Source organism: Trichomycterus rosablanca, chromosome 1 (genome assembly GCF_030014385.1).
Source record: "Trichomycterus rosablanca isolate fTriRos1 chromosome 1, fTriRos1.hap1, whole genome shotgun sequence".
Lineage (NCBI taxonomy): Eukaryota > Metazoa > Chordata > Actinopteri > Siluriformes > Trichomycteridae > Trichomycterus > Trichomycterus rosablanca.
Window position 1 is genome coordinate 28,935,875 of NC_085988.1, and position 17,240 is coordinate 28,953,114.

General features: G+C 37.0%; 2 protein-coding genes across 3 annotated transcripts in view; one reads left to right on the top strand and one right to left on the bottom strand.

The window, feature by feature from the left end:
* The first annotated feature begins 1,320 nt into the window (after positions 1 to 1,320).
* prr33 (proline rich 33) lies at positions 1,321 to 7,746 on the top strand. Its single transcript, XM_062991026.1, has 3 exons — positions 1,321 to 1,409; positions 1,794 to 1,836; positions 3,883 to 7,746. The coding sequence occupies exon 3, from the start codon at positions 3,897 to 3,899 to the stop codon at positions 7,008 to 7,010; it is 3,114 nt and encodes a 1,037-aa protein (XP_062847096.1). The 5' UTR covers positions 1,321 to 1,409; positions 1,794 to 1,836; positions 3,883 to 3,896; the 3' UTR covers positions 7,011 to 7,746.
* Positions 2,613 to 17,240, bottom strand: part of lsp1a (lymphocyte specific protein 1 a) — a 38,829-nt gene continuing 24,201 nt past the window's right edge. For both annotated transcript variants that reach the window (XM_062991047.1, XM_062991037.1), the window contains exons 7-13: positions 16,659 to 16,702; positions 13,286 to 13,367; positions 12,656 to 12,796; positions 10,063 to 10,161; positions 8,756 to 8,848; positions 8,543 to 8,651; positions 2,613 to 3,757 (exon numbers count right to left, since the gene is read on the bottom strand). In XM_062991047.1, the coding sequence (XP_062847117.1) occupies positions 3,735 to 3,757; positions 8,543 to 8,651; positions 8,756 to 8,848; positions 10,063 to 10,161; positions 12,656 to 12,796; positions 13,286 to 13,367; positions 16,659 to 16,702 (591 nt within the window). In that variant the 3' untranslated portion in view covers positions 2,613 to 3,734. The remainder of the gene's footprint in view (positions 3,758 to 8,542; positions 8,652 to 8,755; positions 8,849 to 10,062; positions 10,162 to 12,655; positions 12,797 to 13,285; positions 13,368 to 16,658; positions 16,703 to 17,240) is intronic.

Here is a 17,240-nt window from a genome sequence, read left to right on the forward strand (position 1 = left end):
AGGGAATGTATCATACCCATGATCATACCTCTGCAATACCAAAGCATACAAACTAATGTTTTCATTATCCTGATCATCCAGCCCTTTCGAGGCCTACAAGCATCTGCTCCTCCAATTCTGATCATACCCATGCCCACCTCAGGCCTACAAGCTTCTGTACCTGATTTTACTTTTGCTATTCTGAAGCATACATGCTCTTTCTTCCATCATCCTCATCCCAGTCCTGCCATTTAAAAGTCCCATTTCTGTCATTCTGATGATGACACTTGCCATGCTGATCACCCTTGTTCTCATGGGGTCTACAAGCTTTTTCTGCTTTTTTGTTATTCTTCTGAGGCATACAAACTCTTGCTTCTATCCTCTTTTTCTTACTACTGAATTTTCCCAAACTCAAATCTTTACTCAGGCTATTATCTTTTCCCTAGCATGATAAGTCTACAAGCTTCTTTTTCTGTCATGGCAATCATACTTTAATCCATATACAACCTTTTACCTTCTGCCACCCTGATCTATCTTTTGGCCTGAAAGCTTCTCTTCCCCACCTTCTTTAATAATCTTGAGGCCAATGTGCCTGCCATCTTCATCCAGCTCATCCTGAGATCTACAAGCTCCTGTCTTGCCATATAATTGCACTCCTGTCATCCCGAGGAACTACATGCTACAACTTATATCCTATCCTACAACTTATATCCTGTGCTACTATTTCTGAACTTGTGTTTCTGCCATCCTGATGCCCAGAAGTCACTTCTTCTGTTGTTGTTGTCTTACACCCTTTATCCTGGCTATTGCTATATGTGTCCTTCTTGCCCAGAAAGCTCCTGTTTCTGTCCTGGGACCTACTTATGTTTTTTGTAGAGTTCTTGCCAATTATAACCAAACTGTTTCATTTTACTATATTTTACTAATTATAAAAATTTATTTCAGATTGTGACTTATTTTCGTTATTGAGAATTAATATTAAATATAGAATGTAGAGTAATTAGTGTTTCTTAATGTACACTTATTAACGAGGCCTTTTCAATTATATCACTTTTTTACACTCTGTCTATGCCATCAAGTTTGCCACTTCAGGATGCAACTTGTATCACTGGCCTGCAGAGGGCCTGCAATGTTCATTTAGTCCCTGTGCCTTCTCTAGAGTTTAGTGAATTAAAAATGTAGGGGTAGTGGGGGATGTATGTAAGGTGGTCTGGCCACCTACTGCCTCGCTGACGGGCCCTCTGCACCATTACCACTCCATGCACATTCTAAGTTAAGGGCTCAGGTTTTATTTTTGGACTGCTATGGAGTCTGAGCCTTCCATTTGAAGGAAGGGATGATAGTTGAGCCTAACATGAGCTTCCAGGTCTGATACTTTAGGCTGGGAGAAGCAGGCAGCAGCCAGTCACCCCTAACTAGCAGAAATACAGGTAAAATAAATACAAACCTGATTCAGCTTTTGCTCTTTGAAAAATTGCATGCCAGTGTGCCAATGTCATTGCCACAGATGTGTTGTGATTTTGAAACCGGTACTATGGGTAATGTGTTTAGTCCCTCAAGCACATTGTGTTGTATTACAGCATGTTGCTTTAACACATTGTTGGAAGAAGGTGCATTTTTTGTGTCAACAGCTTTAAGTGCTGTATTATAATACATGCTAGAGCTTGATTAAAAGAGTAAAGTTTGAACCACTGTAGAAGTTATACTTAATGCCATTCCCAATATTTTTATGTTGTACTGTGACTATTTATTTGAGCTGCATATTGTGTTTGCATGTTTTATCTAAATAAATGATTTCTTTGTATGGATTAAAGGGGACTGTGTCTGAAGTGAGCAATCTGTTAAAACCACCTCTTGGTAAGTTATTTTGTACATTTATGATTTGTTTTTAGGTGCATTTTTGCTCAAAGGTTTTTGCTATGAACGTGTCATTGTGCAGGACCTGAATGTACTGCCTGTCTATTCTTACACTTTCCACTTTTGAACATGTGTTGGACTTTAAAATGGCTAACCTTTCAGGGCCTTAAAAGGATCACCCCTTCTCATATGTCAGGCGTCAAGCGTAGTTTCTTTGGGAGGATGGCTCTGAGGTCCTTTCAATCATTTTCGACCACCCTGTTTTTAAACTATGATTTTGGGAGTGTTTATCTTGGCTTATATTTCCTACTAAAATGCACAAGAAGACAAGAAGAGGAAAAAGCAATGACTCTATTTTGTCTTTGAATACCAACTATAAATCTGCTTAACTGTAGTCAGAGAACACATTAAAGTCAAATTTATGTGGCTTTGTTTGGGACCCTAATAACTCAATAAACTTAATAAACTCTTAATTAATTTAATCTAGTTGTATTTGCATCAGTTTAAACATGAATGAATTGGATTGAGACCTTTTAATAGAATAAGTAGTAAACGTACGGTAAGTTCTCATACATTTATAATAATAATATATGTAATAATATATACGTCTTAATAATAAGTTATTACACCCAGGTTGTAATTAATCTGAGTGCTACTAAACTCTATGACGGGACATTAAGATATGTCTCGTCTTTGCTTATGGCCTAAAATTAGGTTAACATTAGGTGGGGGTGGCTCTGTGCAGTGAGTGAAATGATTCTACCAGCCAGCAGTAAGAGAGTTCATAAAAAAGTCGAATTTATTTAAGAGAAGATCAGTACAATAGAAAAACATTACCACACACACTGTCACACACACATATACATACATACATATAAATGGCCCGAATGAAATATTGGCTTAAAGGCTAATCCTTGAAACAATATTTTTTATAAATATACAATGGTGGACTAAGTCCAGTGTTCAGCAAAAGACAGTTGAACATAACATACATGGTAAGTTAGTATAAACAAAAGAAATGTACTGTGCTAAAAAATGTATTTGCCCACTTCTTGATTGAACTACTGCATTTCTTTTATAGCAACTGGGATGTGCAACAAAATAAAAACCCTGTGTGATACTCAGGATTAATTCCACCTATGAATGCCTCAAAAGAGCTTAGAGTGGACTAGTCAAAGACTTAAATCATATTGAGATGCTAGGTTTAAGACCTGAACTGGAAAGTTCATACTCGAAGAGTGAGCCAAAATTCCACCACAGCCTGAAAGATTGATCTCCAGTTAAGTGTTTGGTTGCAGTTGGTGCTGTTAAAGGTAGCACAACCATTTAATTAAGTTTAGGCAATCATGTTTTCAATTCAGGAATTCAGGGGTAGCTGGTATTGTTTCTTCAGTTAATGAAAATATCCTTTAAAAGTGATATACATACAGTATCCAGTATGCAAAAACAGACATCAGAAAGGGGCACATACTTTTTATGGCACTGTATCAAAAATGATTTAACATAATGATGAGAGTTAAGTATATATACTATGCTATATGTTGTGAACTAAAATGGGATTGTCCATGAAATGTGCAGACAGATTAAACTCCAAAGTAAAACTAGCATAGTATTTACATAAACACAATCACATCAATGAAATAAACATATTTGCAATTTGATAGAGCTAAAATGGGTGTATCATTTTTAGTGAAACAAAGTGATGTGAACATTTGCTTCCTGACATCAGTTCATTTATACTGCATATGTGGTACAAACGATAAACAATCATACCTTATCTAAACCAACATTTGTTGTCAGAACATGTATGTAGTTACCAATTACTGAATGGCATCCATGACAGAATGTATGTTTATTTAATACAAAACCATTCTTTAACTTTGATTTTCAATAGATCCTTAGAAATCATTGTACAGGTCCCCTGAAAAAAAAAAAACAATAAAAAACATTATTAATAGTGTCTTCATTCACAGTTGTTTTAATAATGCATTTTTAAATGTTAACATTTTATTTCTGAATTAAAAACATTTCATTATTTGTTTTAAGGGGCTGACATTTTCATGGCTGTAAATATCCGCAATGTAGCCCAAGCGGGCCTGCTTTCCCAGCAGTACCCACCACCTCTACTTCCTAAACCAGGAAAGGAAAATGTCAGACTCCAGAAGTTACTTAAGAAAGCTGCCAAGAAAAAAGCTGCCTCACAAGCTTCCCAGACGCAAGTCCCGTTCCGCTCATGTCTCTCTCCAGTAACCGAAGCTAGTCCTGACCTGGAACACAGTGACCACTCAACTCCACCCAAAACACCAGAGACACCCATCTACGGAGGGACACTGCACCCACGCTTCAATGTCAGACCACTGTATCAGCATGCATCATCACCATACCCTCATCACAGAGGCATCCCAGCAATTCCACAGCCCTATGGTGCACCACACCTTGTGGCCCCACAATTCTCATACACAACTCCACCCTTTTCTGCTGGAGTATCACCAGTTCCATCTTTTTCTGCAACATCAATTAGTGAGACATCCATACCTGTTGAGATAATCAGACCTGCTGCTTTAAAACCATCAGCACAGCTCTCTCTGTCAGTTCAGAACTTAAGTAAAGTGCTGGAAACAAAAATGGAGGCAGGTCTTTTACCCACTTTTATCATCTCTAAGGCTGCAAGTCCTCAACCAACAAAACCTATGTTTGATGTGCCAAAAATGAAAAACTATACTTCTAAGACAGCAACATTAGGACCTTCTTATACATCAACAACAAGTCAAAGAAGTAGAACCCCAGTTGCTGAGATTATGAGAAGTCCAACACCAACATTTGAAGTAAGGAAGATTGTGACATCAACCACAGAAATCAGGAGGGATAAAACACCAACCAGAGAAATCAAAAGGGCCATAACACCAACATCTGAGATAAAAAGAACGGTGACACTTCTATCTGAAATCACAAGTGAAACATCCTCAGTCTCCGAAATGACAAGAGATAAAACACCCACTAGGGAAATCAAAAGAGTCATAACACCAACATCAGAAAGGGGTCTAACACCTACCTCTGAAATCAAAATAGAAACAACTCCAACCTTAGAAATAAAGACTGAAACCAGTCCAGTTGTTGAAATCAGAGGTACTACCCCAACATCTGAAATGAAAGGTCCTTCAACAGTTGAAACCGAGTCTAAAAGAGGAAGAACCCTGACAAGGGCAACATTTGAGGTATCTTCAAAAACTCATTCAGGAAGACCAAAAACTCCATCACATCATGTTTCACCAGCTAGGACACCTGTCATAGAAATTTCAAAACCTAATCCACTTTTGTTTGCTGTCTGTACAGTCTATATAGAGGGAAGAAGATCCAAAACACCAACCTCAAGTTTAGTTGGGCCTAGTGATGAAATGTCTAAAGAAGATAAAAGTATAAATCTTTATGAAGCCACACAAAATAGGGAGATTTATGTGGAATCATCTGAAACCTCAGAAGCTACACTGCCATCTGAAAAGCTCAGACAAAATGAGTTGTCAAAACCAAAGACCCCTGAGAAAGATGCTTTAATAAATACAGAAACTATTAAAATCCAAAGCCCAAAGACTCATGTACTGGAATCTCCCAAACCTGTAACTCCCAAACCTGAATATCAAGGACCCAAAACATCAAGCTCTGAGTTTTCTGAACCTACAAGTCCTATATTAGGGTATCAAAGACCAACTGTGCCTGCATTTGCAGGTCAAAGGCCTAGAACACCAACAAAAAAGACCAAATTAAAATATTATGGATTAACCCCTGCTGAATATGTTGCTTATGGGGGCATACAGAGTTACGTACCTGCTTTCGGCATCTCTAGAGCTATATCACCATCTATTGGGGAACCTACATCTGAACAAGTGTCAGAAGGATCTACTCAAAGTGTTGATGGTAAAAAAGAAGAAACAACTACTTTAAAAGAGCAGCCAGAAAGTACCAAGGCAATTCCAGGTAAAGTATCACAATTCAGCATTGCTGATACTAAAAATGGAGCTTCTGTGTCTTTGCCATCTGCTGAAGTCTCAAAGACAACAGTGTTAGCAGTTGAGGCAACACTAACATCTGTGCAAGAGATATCTCTATTAGAGGTAAAGCAAACAAAAGAAAATGATACTGTCATCCCTAAAGTTAAAATTCCAACTATTGTGGTATCTCAAGTTGACACACCACCATCAGAAGCACCAAAGACAGTAACCACAAAGTCTTTGACACAAAATGTTAGTGCTCCAACAAATGGCATGCCAAAACCAAAGACACCACCTCCTGACTCTCCAAAGGAAACCACTAAAACTGAAATTACAATAAAACCAAGATCTGTAAAAGCTATAACCCCTGACCAAAATGCAAACAATATTCCAGCAGAAACTGCAAGTACCACCAAAATAAGCAAAGTGTTAAAATCCTTAGCAGCTCCTATGACTTCAACAAAGGCAGCTGAAATTACCACAACCAAAAAGACAGAAGATATGTCTCTGGTCAAGACAAAGGTTGACAAAGTGAAAAATAGAACAGATAGTTTGGAAAATGGATCAAAGCTTATTTCACAGGAAGCTAAACCTGCAGAGGAAAAGAAGGAGGACAGCTCCCTCTCAACTTTAGAGCCTCCGCTGAAGGTGATTCAGAAAGCAAAAGGGCTAAAGTCCAAACTTAGTGGCTGGTCTCGTCTTAAGAAACACCTGGTGGTGGAGCTTGAGGAGCCCAAATTTCCAGAGACTGAAGCAGAGCTAAATAAAGATTCTGTTGACAGCACTGCTCAAAAACCCAATCAGCAGGAAGACCAAGACAAAGACAAAGACAACACTGGTGAAAATGAGGGACGTGATGCTCCTAGGGCTGCAAAAATGTGGGATGCAGTATTATTTCAAATGTTCTCAACCAAAGAGAGTATCATGCAACAGATTGAAGCCAACAAAAGTGAAGAGCAAAAGAAAGAGGAGGCTAAACAAATTGAACAAAAAGATATTCCAGCTTTTGCTCATCGCCTTCCAGTTCTCCTTTATAGTCCTCGGTTTGATGCCAGAAAACTGAGAGAGGCGGCCTCACGCCCAGTAACAAAGATTGCAACAGTTTTCGAGATGGGTCTTATAGGACGCAAAAATAAGGATGAAGAACCAAAAGACTTTAACAGGACAGCAAAAGGGTTTAGTACTTAATAATCTGAAGTGAATCTAAAGAGAGATATTGGATATTGTATTTTTCCAGTAATTCTGTATAGATCTGTTTACCACCACTGAGTAATCTTAAGGTTTTAACTAAATAGCACCTTCTAACATGCCAACTTTCCAGTTTTGTATTCATTTTTTATTATAGTTTCTGCTTTTTAAGATAAAGCTAGTGAGAGGTATTGAGGGACAGAGGTCGGATTGTATGTTCAGTAAGGGAACAGGATCAACAAGGTCAATGAAAGTTGTAGGTAGCTGGATTAGTCGGGTGGCTAAGAAGCATGGAAAGAGTAAAAAAGGTGTGTAAAAGAAAGAGTAAGAAGTGCACGCCTCTAAATCTACCACAAATCTCACATGAAACCACACAATGAGGTTTATGATGTATCCTGGTGACCAGAGCATGCTGAAAGCATGACAGGCAGCTTACATTGATTTAAAAGGGCTATGTTTAATTAAAAAAAAAAAGTTTAAATTGTTAGATAATGCTCAAGTGAATACTGACGGTCAGCCCTATGCATGGCTTATATAGTCAATCATCTTGTTATGTTAATTAATTGTCCATGTTCTAGTGTTTGTCCTTTTTGTGCATGTCTTCTAAAATCTGTCTGGGTACACATTCTTCTCTGTAGAGCTAATGAGAAGTGTAATACCCTGGATTCTAAGGTGCATTAAATGAAACATTTTATATATTTTTTGTAATAAAACATGTCATTTGGGGAAAGGGAAAGATGATTAAACCTAGCATTTTTTAACGGTGCTCTCAAAATCCGCACATTAGTGATTTTCATTCAGTCAGCACATAGATGCTTTGTACTTTTATGTTGAACAGGTTTGATTGCAAAAATACCTGCGTTTTTGGGGCATGTGGCTTAGATTTAACATCACCATCAAGGGGGTTGAATCCTGTCACTGTCTAATTTTACAATCACAGACTGTAAGCTTCCTTATCCATTTGTGTAATGATAAAAATGCTTAAAATGCTTAAAAATGCTTTAAATCTTTTAAAAACAGCTATAGGACAAATCTAGGTATAAAAAACAAAGTGTGTAAAATAAAGTAATGTTAATGTTTACAATGTGTTTAGGTCAGATATGAAATGTAAAACTAAATAACAATGAATCATAAAACAACTACATTGTTACATCTATGTTAATACTGTAATTTATATTTACTATTTTATTTATGATAATATAATTGCATATTGTTACAGACATTTTAAAGGAAAATCTATAAATCTTGCTATTAAATGTTATTAATTATAACTTATTGTCCCTAACTAAAATCCTAAATTGTATAATACATGTGTGAACATTTCCAGCATTATTTATTTAAGTCACTTAAGACTTGTCTGTGAATGTATGAAGAGTAGTTTCAACACATGAAACAATAATCTACTTTTAGAGCTTTTATGGTTTTAGAAAAGCTTGGTTTAAAATGTGTGAAGCAGTATGTGATTTGGGACGCATTTATAACTTCAATGACAGCAGTGCATTTATATTTTTAGCCACCATTGACAATCTCACCTGATTTTCCATTTGGGTAGTCGCTATATTGGTCATCATCAATGGAAACCTTTTCATATTTACCATGGCCAGTCACAACAAACTTGTAACATTTTCCAGAAGTGTTGCCCTAAAAGGAAGATTAGGTTGTAAATATAAATTAATAAAAACAGTTAAACTGTAGTAAAGATAGAGAAAACATTATGTGCTTCATGCAGTAATTAAAATATTTACCTTTCCTCCTGACCCTGAACGTCCTGTTGCTGATCCTTCTCCAATAATTTCCCACATATTCTTTTTCTGGAGCACATCTCCTGCCTTAACATCCTGGGAATAAGCAGACATATCAGTCTTAAAAACTCTTCTCTTTCACATATGCTTCCATAACTCCATGTTTGTACACAACACAGGTAGGGTGTGGGTTCTCCACCAGAGGGCAATATATACAGAAACTACTACTGGTGCCATGTCTAATCTAATCACACTTATGCCAAGTTCACACTACACGACTTTCCAAGTCGTCAGGTCGCTGTACAGTTCACACTACGCAACTGGATCTATTGTAATCAGGAGTCTTTCAAGTCAGTGTGGCTTTCACACTACACGACTGATCGGCGATAGGGGGTTTCACACGACCTATCACCAACTGGAATCACAGGCAAGCTTCTCTGGTCTCCCAAACTATGTTTTGTCACGAAAACAAACGCGAGAAGTGATGAAAGGTTTAATGATACCACGTCCAAAAATGCATGTCAACAAGTAGCAAGTGATCGAAGTTTGCGCTGATGTGCAGCTTAAAATCAAGTAGGAAAATAGGAACAGCATGGATTGTTCTATAGTGAGTTGGAGGTTAATAAATATTTTTTGCAATGCAACGTCGGTGTTATGTTTTGTAGAGAATGATAAGGTGAGAAATACTGTAATACCTGTGTGTATGCCGATGTATTCTGATATAAACTATATTATGCCCCAGTCCCACCTTTTTACAACCCCTCCCCTGCTTTTCCCCTCACCCCTTATCTTACGTTCTCAGTGGCTGTTCAACATAGCACTCATTGCCAGTTGGGCAACTCAGATGAAAATATTTGACAAGCTAGATATCTCTCTTTGAGCCGCTCATATCTAGTTGTTAAGTAGTTCACACATATCGATTGAGAGCCGAGTTTTGATCGCCGAGCAAACGCTGAGTTGTTGGCGAGCGAAAATCAGGGCAAAAATCGTGTAGTGTGAACTAGGCATTACTGTGCTAGGATTACATTTGAAAATGATTTAAACACTAGCCCTAAATCTACTAATTCTGATGAGTGAAAAGAAGAGAAAGGCTGAAACTTTTAACTATTTTACCTTGGAAAGGAAAAATAAGGAGACAGATGTAAGAAGCAGAGAATAGAAACTGGAAGCAGAAAGTATAAAATAATTTTTTTGTTTATTATTAAAGGGACACAGATACTAAAGGTATATATTTTGTATTCATTATGTATTCAAATTAAAGGTTCTGTGGGGAAATATTCATGAGCATTGTTTTATACACCTATACTTACAGATGGTCTAGAAGGCGAGTGTCTGCTGCTACCATCTGAGCTTCCTTTCACCCACTGGGTGATCAGATCTGCCACACCGACTTTTATCCCCTCAGTGTCCTAGAATATATGGAAGGTTACGATGACATTTTAATTTCAAACTGAAAACAGTAGGCGACACAGTAGTAATAAGTGGTAGCAACATGGTTCATGTCTGCAAACGTTTAGAATGTTCTTTTGATGACGACATTAATTTCTCTGGTTCTAATCAGGTTATTTGTCACCATTAAAACATTTAACAGATGGATTGGTTGCTTTAAATTACCCCTAGATTCAAATGAGTGGTTGAGATTTAAAATAAAATGGCCTGGCACCCAAATCCCACCAAAGATTTTTTTGTAGGATTCAAGGTTCTCTTCTGAGAAGTCTTGGTGGACTTAAAACATATGGAAGTATGGAATATGGAGGTATGGAATCATTGTTCTGTTTCAGCTTCAGCTTCCCCACAGAAGGCATGATGTTTTGTCCTAGGATTTCCTTATACTTGATTGAATCCATTTTGCCCACTGAAGGTTTCCAGTGCCAGAGGAAGCAAAGCAGCCCCAGAACATCACCAAGCCACTGTTATGCTTCGCTGTAGGTAAGGTTCTTTTAGTATATGCTTCATTTTTCCTCCTCCAGATATACTGCTGTTCTCACAAGAACTCAAATAAATGCCCATCAGATATCAAAATACTTTTGGGGGGAATTGATGACAGAGAGGGTAATTTTTATTTTTAAATATTGATGAATGTAGAAAAAAATTGGGCTCCAGCAGAAAGGGCACTTTTCTCATCCAGGGCAAAAGGGCAGGTGCTTGAGCACCACTAGGGGTCTATCTGTGCACGTGCCTGCTGCTGTTCCATTGGCCCAAAAGTTTTGGTTTTGTTTCATTACTCCTTATAACGGAATCCAAAAACTTTGGTGCCTTATTTATAAATATTTTAGCATTTTGGAGCCATCTTTAGGGTCAGTAGAGGTGGGCGCCTTGGAGTAAGTTCATGTAAATGTTCAGCCTTACTGTGCAAACTGAAACCTCAGTGCCTGCTGCCACCAAATCTTGCTGCAGGTTTTGACCACATGCCTTCTAAGGAATCTGATGGCAGCCAGTGATAGCCTCCTCTTTCTGCCACGTTCAGGTAGTACAGCCAGTGTTTCTTTAACTCTAAACTTGTGAACTATGCTTCCAGCTGTATATCTAGGAAGATTCAGTGCCTTTGCTTTGAATCATTTTTCTTGTTTGTGCAAAGGCAACGATCTCTTTTCTTAACTTTTTGGACAACTCTCTTGACAATTGAGTTTCAATTCAGGGTGTTGAATAATTCTAAGACTGATGTAGTCATTAAAAGTGCAATTTTGTGTTGGATTTAAATAAAACAAATGTTATATTAGTTGTGTTGAGCTATTTCAATTGTTCTTTTTTGATTAGGTTGTTGCAAACAGCTAAAAGTTGTAAATGCTGCGAATAAACCAAATTTGCAAAGATGTTTGATTGTGGAACATGCCAAACCTTGCTGCTGCACCATGCCACCATGGAAATGTGATGTCATTATTAGCCAATCATTTTTTTCCCTTTTTTAAGGAAAAGGTTACCCTGTCCAGTTACCCCAGAATCACTGAGCGCAATGCAGTAACACACCCAGGACAGTATTCCAATCCAGCTGGGTATTAGCCAATCAAACTTGAAATATATTTATGTCAAATGTGTATATTACATCATTATTTTTATATTGTATATTATATCATTTATTTTTTTGCTGATCAGATACATTCTGTTCAGATTAGGTAACTTGATGTGAGCACGACAGGGTCAAACATCCTTTGTTTAAAGCAGTGTTTGATGAAATTTAGTCACAGTATTGCTCAGTTCAGCTGAAACATGGTCCCTGGCCTTAGCTTGTGACTCATACTGCCTAAGAAGAACTGGCATTGATGAAGGACCCTTCCTGTTATGGACTGGCAGGGTAAAACTGTTCATTAGCAAAATATTAATGGAATTCCCTGTCATTAATTTTTTTTATTGTTATTAAAATTTGCATATCTTTTCTAAAACCATGAAAGTATTTGGTTTAACCATAACTTCATTACAGAATTCTGTAAGGCTAAATTGGTAGGAGAAGGTTAACACTGTTCCCCTGAGAAAGTTCAACACTGTTCCAAGTAAATGATGGCTCTCACTTTAATGGTTTCACATCTGTATTTGAATTTTTTAGAATGTGGCAACATGTGTTGCTTTTTGAGAATGACTAGCCTGCTTCACATTGTTTCACAGATTCTATTTTTAATGTTTAGATTCAACAGGTCTGGCAGTAATCATGCCTGGGTGTGGCTAGTGAAATTAAACCCAATTGTCAATGGAATTTAGATAAGTGGTTAATTTAGTAGCTAAAGGGGGCAATTGCTTTTTCACATAGGCCCAGGTAGGGCTAAAAAGCATTTTTCCATTAATTAATAAATTAAAATGAAAAAAACATATAATATAAAAAAGACAAATAAACAAAATAGAAGACATTGGGAAGGGGCAAATACTGTAGAATATTAAAATATGTAGGTTGGTGTGTGGTTGTTTTCCGACCTTTGTTGGAGTTCCTTTAGATGCGTTTTGGTTCCAGGCCTCTCCTGCCTCGAACAGATTCTTTTTGGCAACCACAGGTTCAGGAACACTAGGAATATCTACCACAGCTGGTTTGGTTGTCTTTGGTTCCTTTGAGGAGCTCTATAGAACATAATGTTTATTTAACATTAACAACACTAGATAAGCTTAGTTCTTTGTTAGATATAGTGCATGTATGCAAGGTTTAAAAATGAGGATTGGTCATTCAGTCAGCCACTAAGTGGACGTGTATCTTTTAAAAAAAACGTTCATGGATTCATGTTGTGTAAAAAACCTTTGTCGTTATATGAACACAGAGTGAAATGTAACCACCAAACAAATTCTTTAAAATGGCATGTAATAAGAACACCAGTTATTTCAATAGATTTAATGACATACACTTTTCTTATTTGCTAAGGTGCTAATGGCAAGGTGTCTTTTATGTACATTAATCATTAATCACCAACAGGCATCCATGAATAATTTCTTATAGGCTGTACTGTCAGTGCATCTTCATAGGCACTGTCAAACTGGGATCAGACTTCTTAATAAACCATTTTTATTTTTTTAAGTTAGACTGTATGGTCTTGGCATAAGTGAATGAGAACTCACTTCTATAGCATGAGTGTATTGCTCCAGTTTGTCATCAATCTTGGACAGCAGAAGTGGTGGCAGAGTCTTCTTAAAACTGTTGCTGTTTGCAAAACAAAGGTAGGGCATGTTAAAAACTGCACAGCATGTTGAAACCTTAAACCTCTCCATGTGGCTCAAAGCCCAGATCAGAATAACAGATTATATTGTCCCTTGTGGAGTTTTTTTCCCTTTGTGTTTGTGAAATGTTCCCACAACAAAATTAAATTAGCTGCAATTTTTCATTTCAAAGCAATATATCTGAGCTAATGTTAATGTTGAGCTGCACATTTGCAAAAATAAATGTTTAAAAATGCATTGTATGATATTTTTCATTTCATATGTGAAGGATATTATTAAGCGTGAGACATCTGTTTGTCATTAGTCCAACAGGCGGGTGATTACTAACTCTTGTACAGATGATGCAATGCTTTCCCACGATAAACAGCCCATTAATCTTAACACCAAGTTGTCCCACAGAGATAAGGCTACACATGGGAAGTGATGTCATCCTGCCTTTAGACATACATTACAGGGTACGACCAGACATATTTTAGTCATCTTTTGCTTAGGTGTTCAACCAATCACAGTTGTACAGACAAAAGACAGAATGACATTACCATGCCATTAAATGACATTTCCAACCAACACCACTGACTGGTGAAATCTTAATAGTAAAGTCTTTTACCTCAGCTACTGTCTTTGCAACAACTGAGAAGATTTTGTCTTAAAACTCATTATGAAAATTGGGTATTCAAAAAGTACACAGTACAGTACTGTAAAACTGGATTTTAGGGTTTTTCTCAGCTGCTTCCACTCCCACTGTTTTTTACAGGTTTTCATGGAAAATAACCCCAAGGCTGGTCGGATCCCAAATGTTTACAATGGCCTTTACAACCCTAGTAGTGCACCAAGTAGCCAATATCTTGTCATTGTTAATTCACCTTGACAGCTAGTTTTGCTAGTTCTCAAAAGGGCTAAGGGTAAAGCTGTAAATGCTACAAAACTACCTCCGGGGTTTTACTAATACTTGAAAAATAGCTGTACCATCAGATCTTGAGGACTTTTGTACTGCTGTAAAAACTATTTGAAAAGTCAGACAGACAGCAATCAGTGTAAGGATGTGATAGGACTGTCATTTTGCTGCATTTAAACCATATAACAACCATGGAAAAACTTGAATGGTGACGGTATTTAAACAAGTTTTTGTTATTATATATATTATATATAACTTCAGTGCATATCCATTCCAGGGACAGTGTAGCCTATTAGGTAGAGCTTTGGGCTATTAACTGAAAGGTTAAGAGTTTGAATCCTAGCTCTGCCATGCAGCCACTGTTGGGTCATTGAGCAAGACTCTGTTCCAGGGGTGCCGTACAATGGCTGACCCCGCTTTTAAACAAGTTTGGATATGCGAATAAAGAATTTCTTTACAGGTACACCTGTATATGTATATTTGACAAGTAAAGGCGTTCTATTTCCAAATTTACACACAGTGTTATTTTCACTTTGTAATAATAAATATACACAGACTAGTGATCACTTTTAAGCATAACCACATATGTGTTTAAAAAGTAAACTTGAAAAATGAAGAAATTACTTGGTCACTATATTGAAATTTATTTAGGTCTTTATGCAAATTGCACCAGGTTTCAGTATAGAAGATGTTACTATTGATAGTACTTATATTACTCAATGACTAACAATCATGAAGAACTTTCCAGGAATGATATTATTAAACAACACCAAAATGGAAAAAGCTACAGAACCACAGCAAACACTGTTAGTACATTGTGTTTGATAATCCACAGATGAACGGTTTATGAAACCATAAATCACTGCCAGATCGTGGGCAGGACAAAATGTGCAATTGCCTGGGGTGACAAAGCACTGGGGTCACCAGTCTCCAAATCAGAAGAATGAGTGGGATAAAGTATTTAGCAAGAGTACATTGTAACATATGTGGGGTAAGGTGGATTTAAGTTGCAACTATTTCTGAGAGGATTTACTATGATTACAGACTGTTCACTCAACAGAAGTTATACAAAACATATGTCAATCCCAGTTAATCAAAGCATAAATTACACTCTGACATCTGCATACAACATCAAAAGAAACTGCGTCTTACTGACTGCAGAGGAGAAAGTTATGACAACCACACTGAGAAAACATAACATACTAGTTATATAACCACATTTCATCACTAGTTTTCAGTTATTGGTAATGGTTCCAATGACAGTTGTCTTTGGAAAACAGGAGTTTTTCCCCCCAGCTGTAATGGGTTAAGATTTTAAATTAACTGTGTCACGTGACTATCTGAATGGTTTTGGATACAGGAGCATATTTGTTTGTAAAACAAGATCAGACAATCAAGATAAGACTTTACTCAGGTGTACATGAGAAGAGTTCACTTCTAAGATTACACCTATTTTTTGCTGTACATTCGGTTCTAGGTTACTTTTTATATTTGCTATCATTTATTTTTTGTTAAACAGTTAAAAAAGGGGTAGGGAAATAAAAAACATTGTATGAATGGGTGGCAGGCCTGATTAGAATAAGTATCTACTAAGACTAATGATTAGAATGGTAAGAAAGATGTCGAAAATGTAAAGAGGCCAGCATTCACTCAAAGGACTTTGCAGGATGACCTGTCAGTCATCTTTATTGCACCTGAATAATGTGAAGTATGTGCTAGTTAATTATTTAGTTTAAGCTTTCCATGTGCACAAATGTACCGGATTATGGGCATATTAAGCAGTATATGCTATCTTATTTATAATTTAATGATTTAACTGTACTACTTGGTAGAGTGTTTGATAAAATACTTCCATATTCTTTAAAAACAAGTATGCTCTAATGCTGACATTAACCACATGTATAGTGATACCATGCCCAATAGATATCATTGCTTTGCTTTCACTTTGCTTATATATGTTTTCATTCCACATATCATCTGTTTCTCTTATTAGGTCACATTTTTGCAGAAAACTGGTTCTAACCCTAATAGCTATGCATGCTGATAAAAAGCCTCAGACTGTTAGGAGCCTGGTCTGAATCCACCACAATATCTAACAAGCCTCCCAAGGAAACATGCACATTGTCCACATCTGGATCAGCCAACTTATAAATCACTGCTAAAAAGGTGATAAACTAACAGTATATGAAGGTGACCTAAGGCCCACAGGCATGAATGTTAATGTTTACTCCTAGACATTAGTCATTCGGATAGAATGTCTGTAGTAAATAGACAATGTTCTAATAGTCAAGCTAATTTTAGACACCCAATAAAATTCAGTAGTGTGCAAATTGCTGGCTGGTTTGCTTTGTTGGAAATGACTGGGTTAAATAAACTCACCTTTTTTTTAAAGATCGATTCAGGGACTCTGTTCTCTCTGTGATCTAAAATAGAAAAAAACAAGAGCATTTAGAGCACAAAATGCCAAGGATATGAAAAAACAAGTCAGTTACCACCATCACCAAGCTATGATTTATAAAAGCCTTGGTCTGGCCAGTAGCTAGATATGGTGTGAAATCTGGACACTGAAGAAGGCATTCAGGCTTTTGAGAACTAGTGCATCAGAAAACTGCTAAAAATCCAATGGATAAAGATAATGAACACTAAGCAAGTTCACACGATAGCCAGAACAGATGTACTAAACCAAGTTCTGCGAGTTTAATTACTTTGGGCATGTGATGAGGCACACACATGACAACATTGATGGCAGTGTTATAACAGGACTTGTGGAGGGACTCAGAAGACAAGGAAGATCAAGAATAGGCTAGATTGACAACATAACGTTATGGACTGCATTAACAAGGGCTAGTCTGCGCAAAGCAATGGCGGCATAGTGACATGACATGACGTGTGAGCAAATAAATCAACCTTGTAAAAACACCTTTTGTCAATACACAAGTGTAATATATTTAGGGATTTAAC

What these genes read in the sequence shown, in the direction of transcription:
- prr33 (XM_062991026.1), top strand. Translation starts at nt 3,897, where the DNA reads ATGGCTGTAAATATCCGCAATGTAGCCCAAGCGGGCCTGCTTTCCCAG.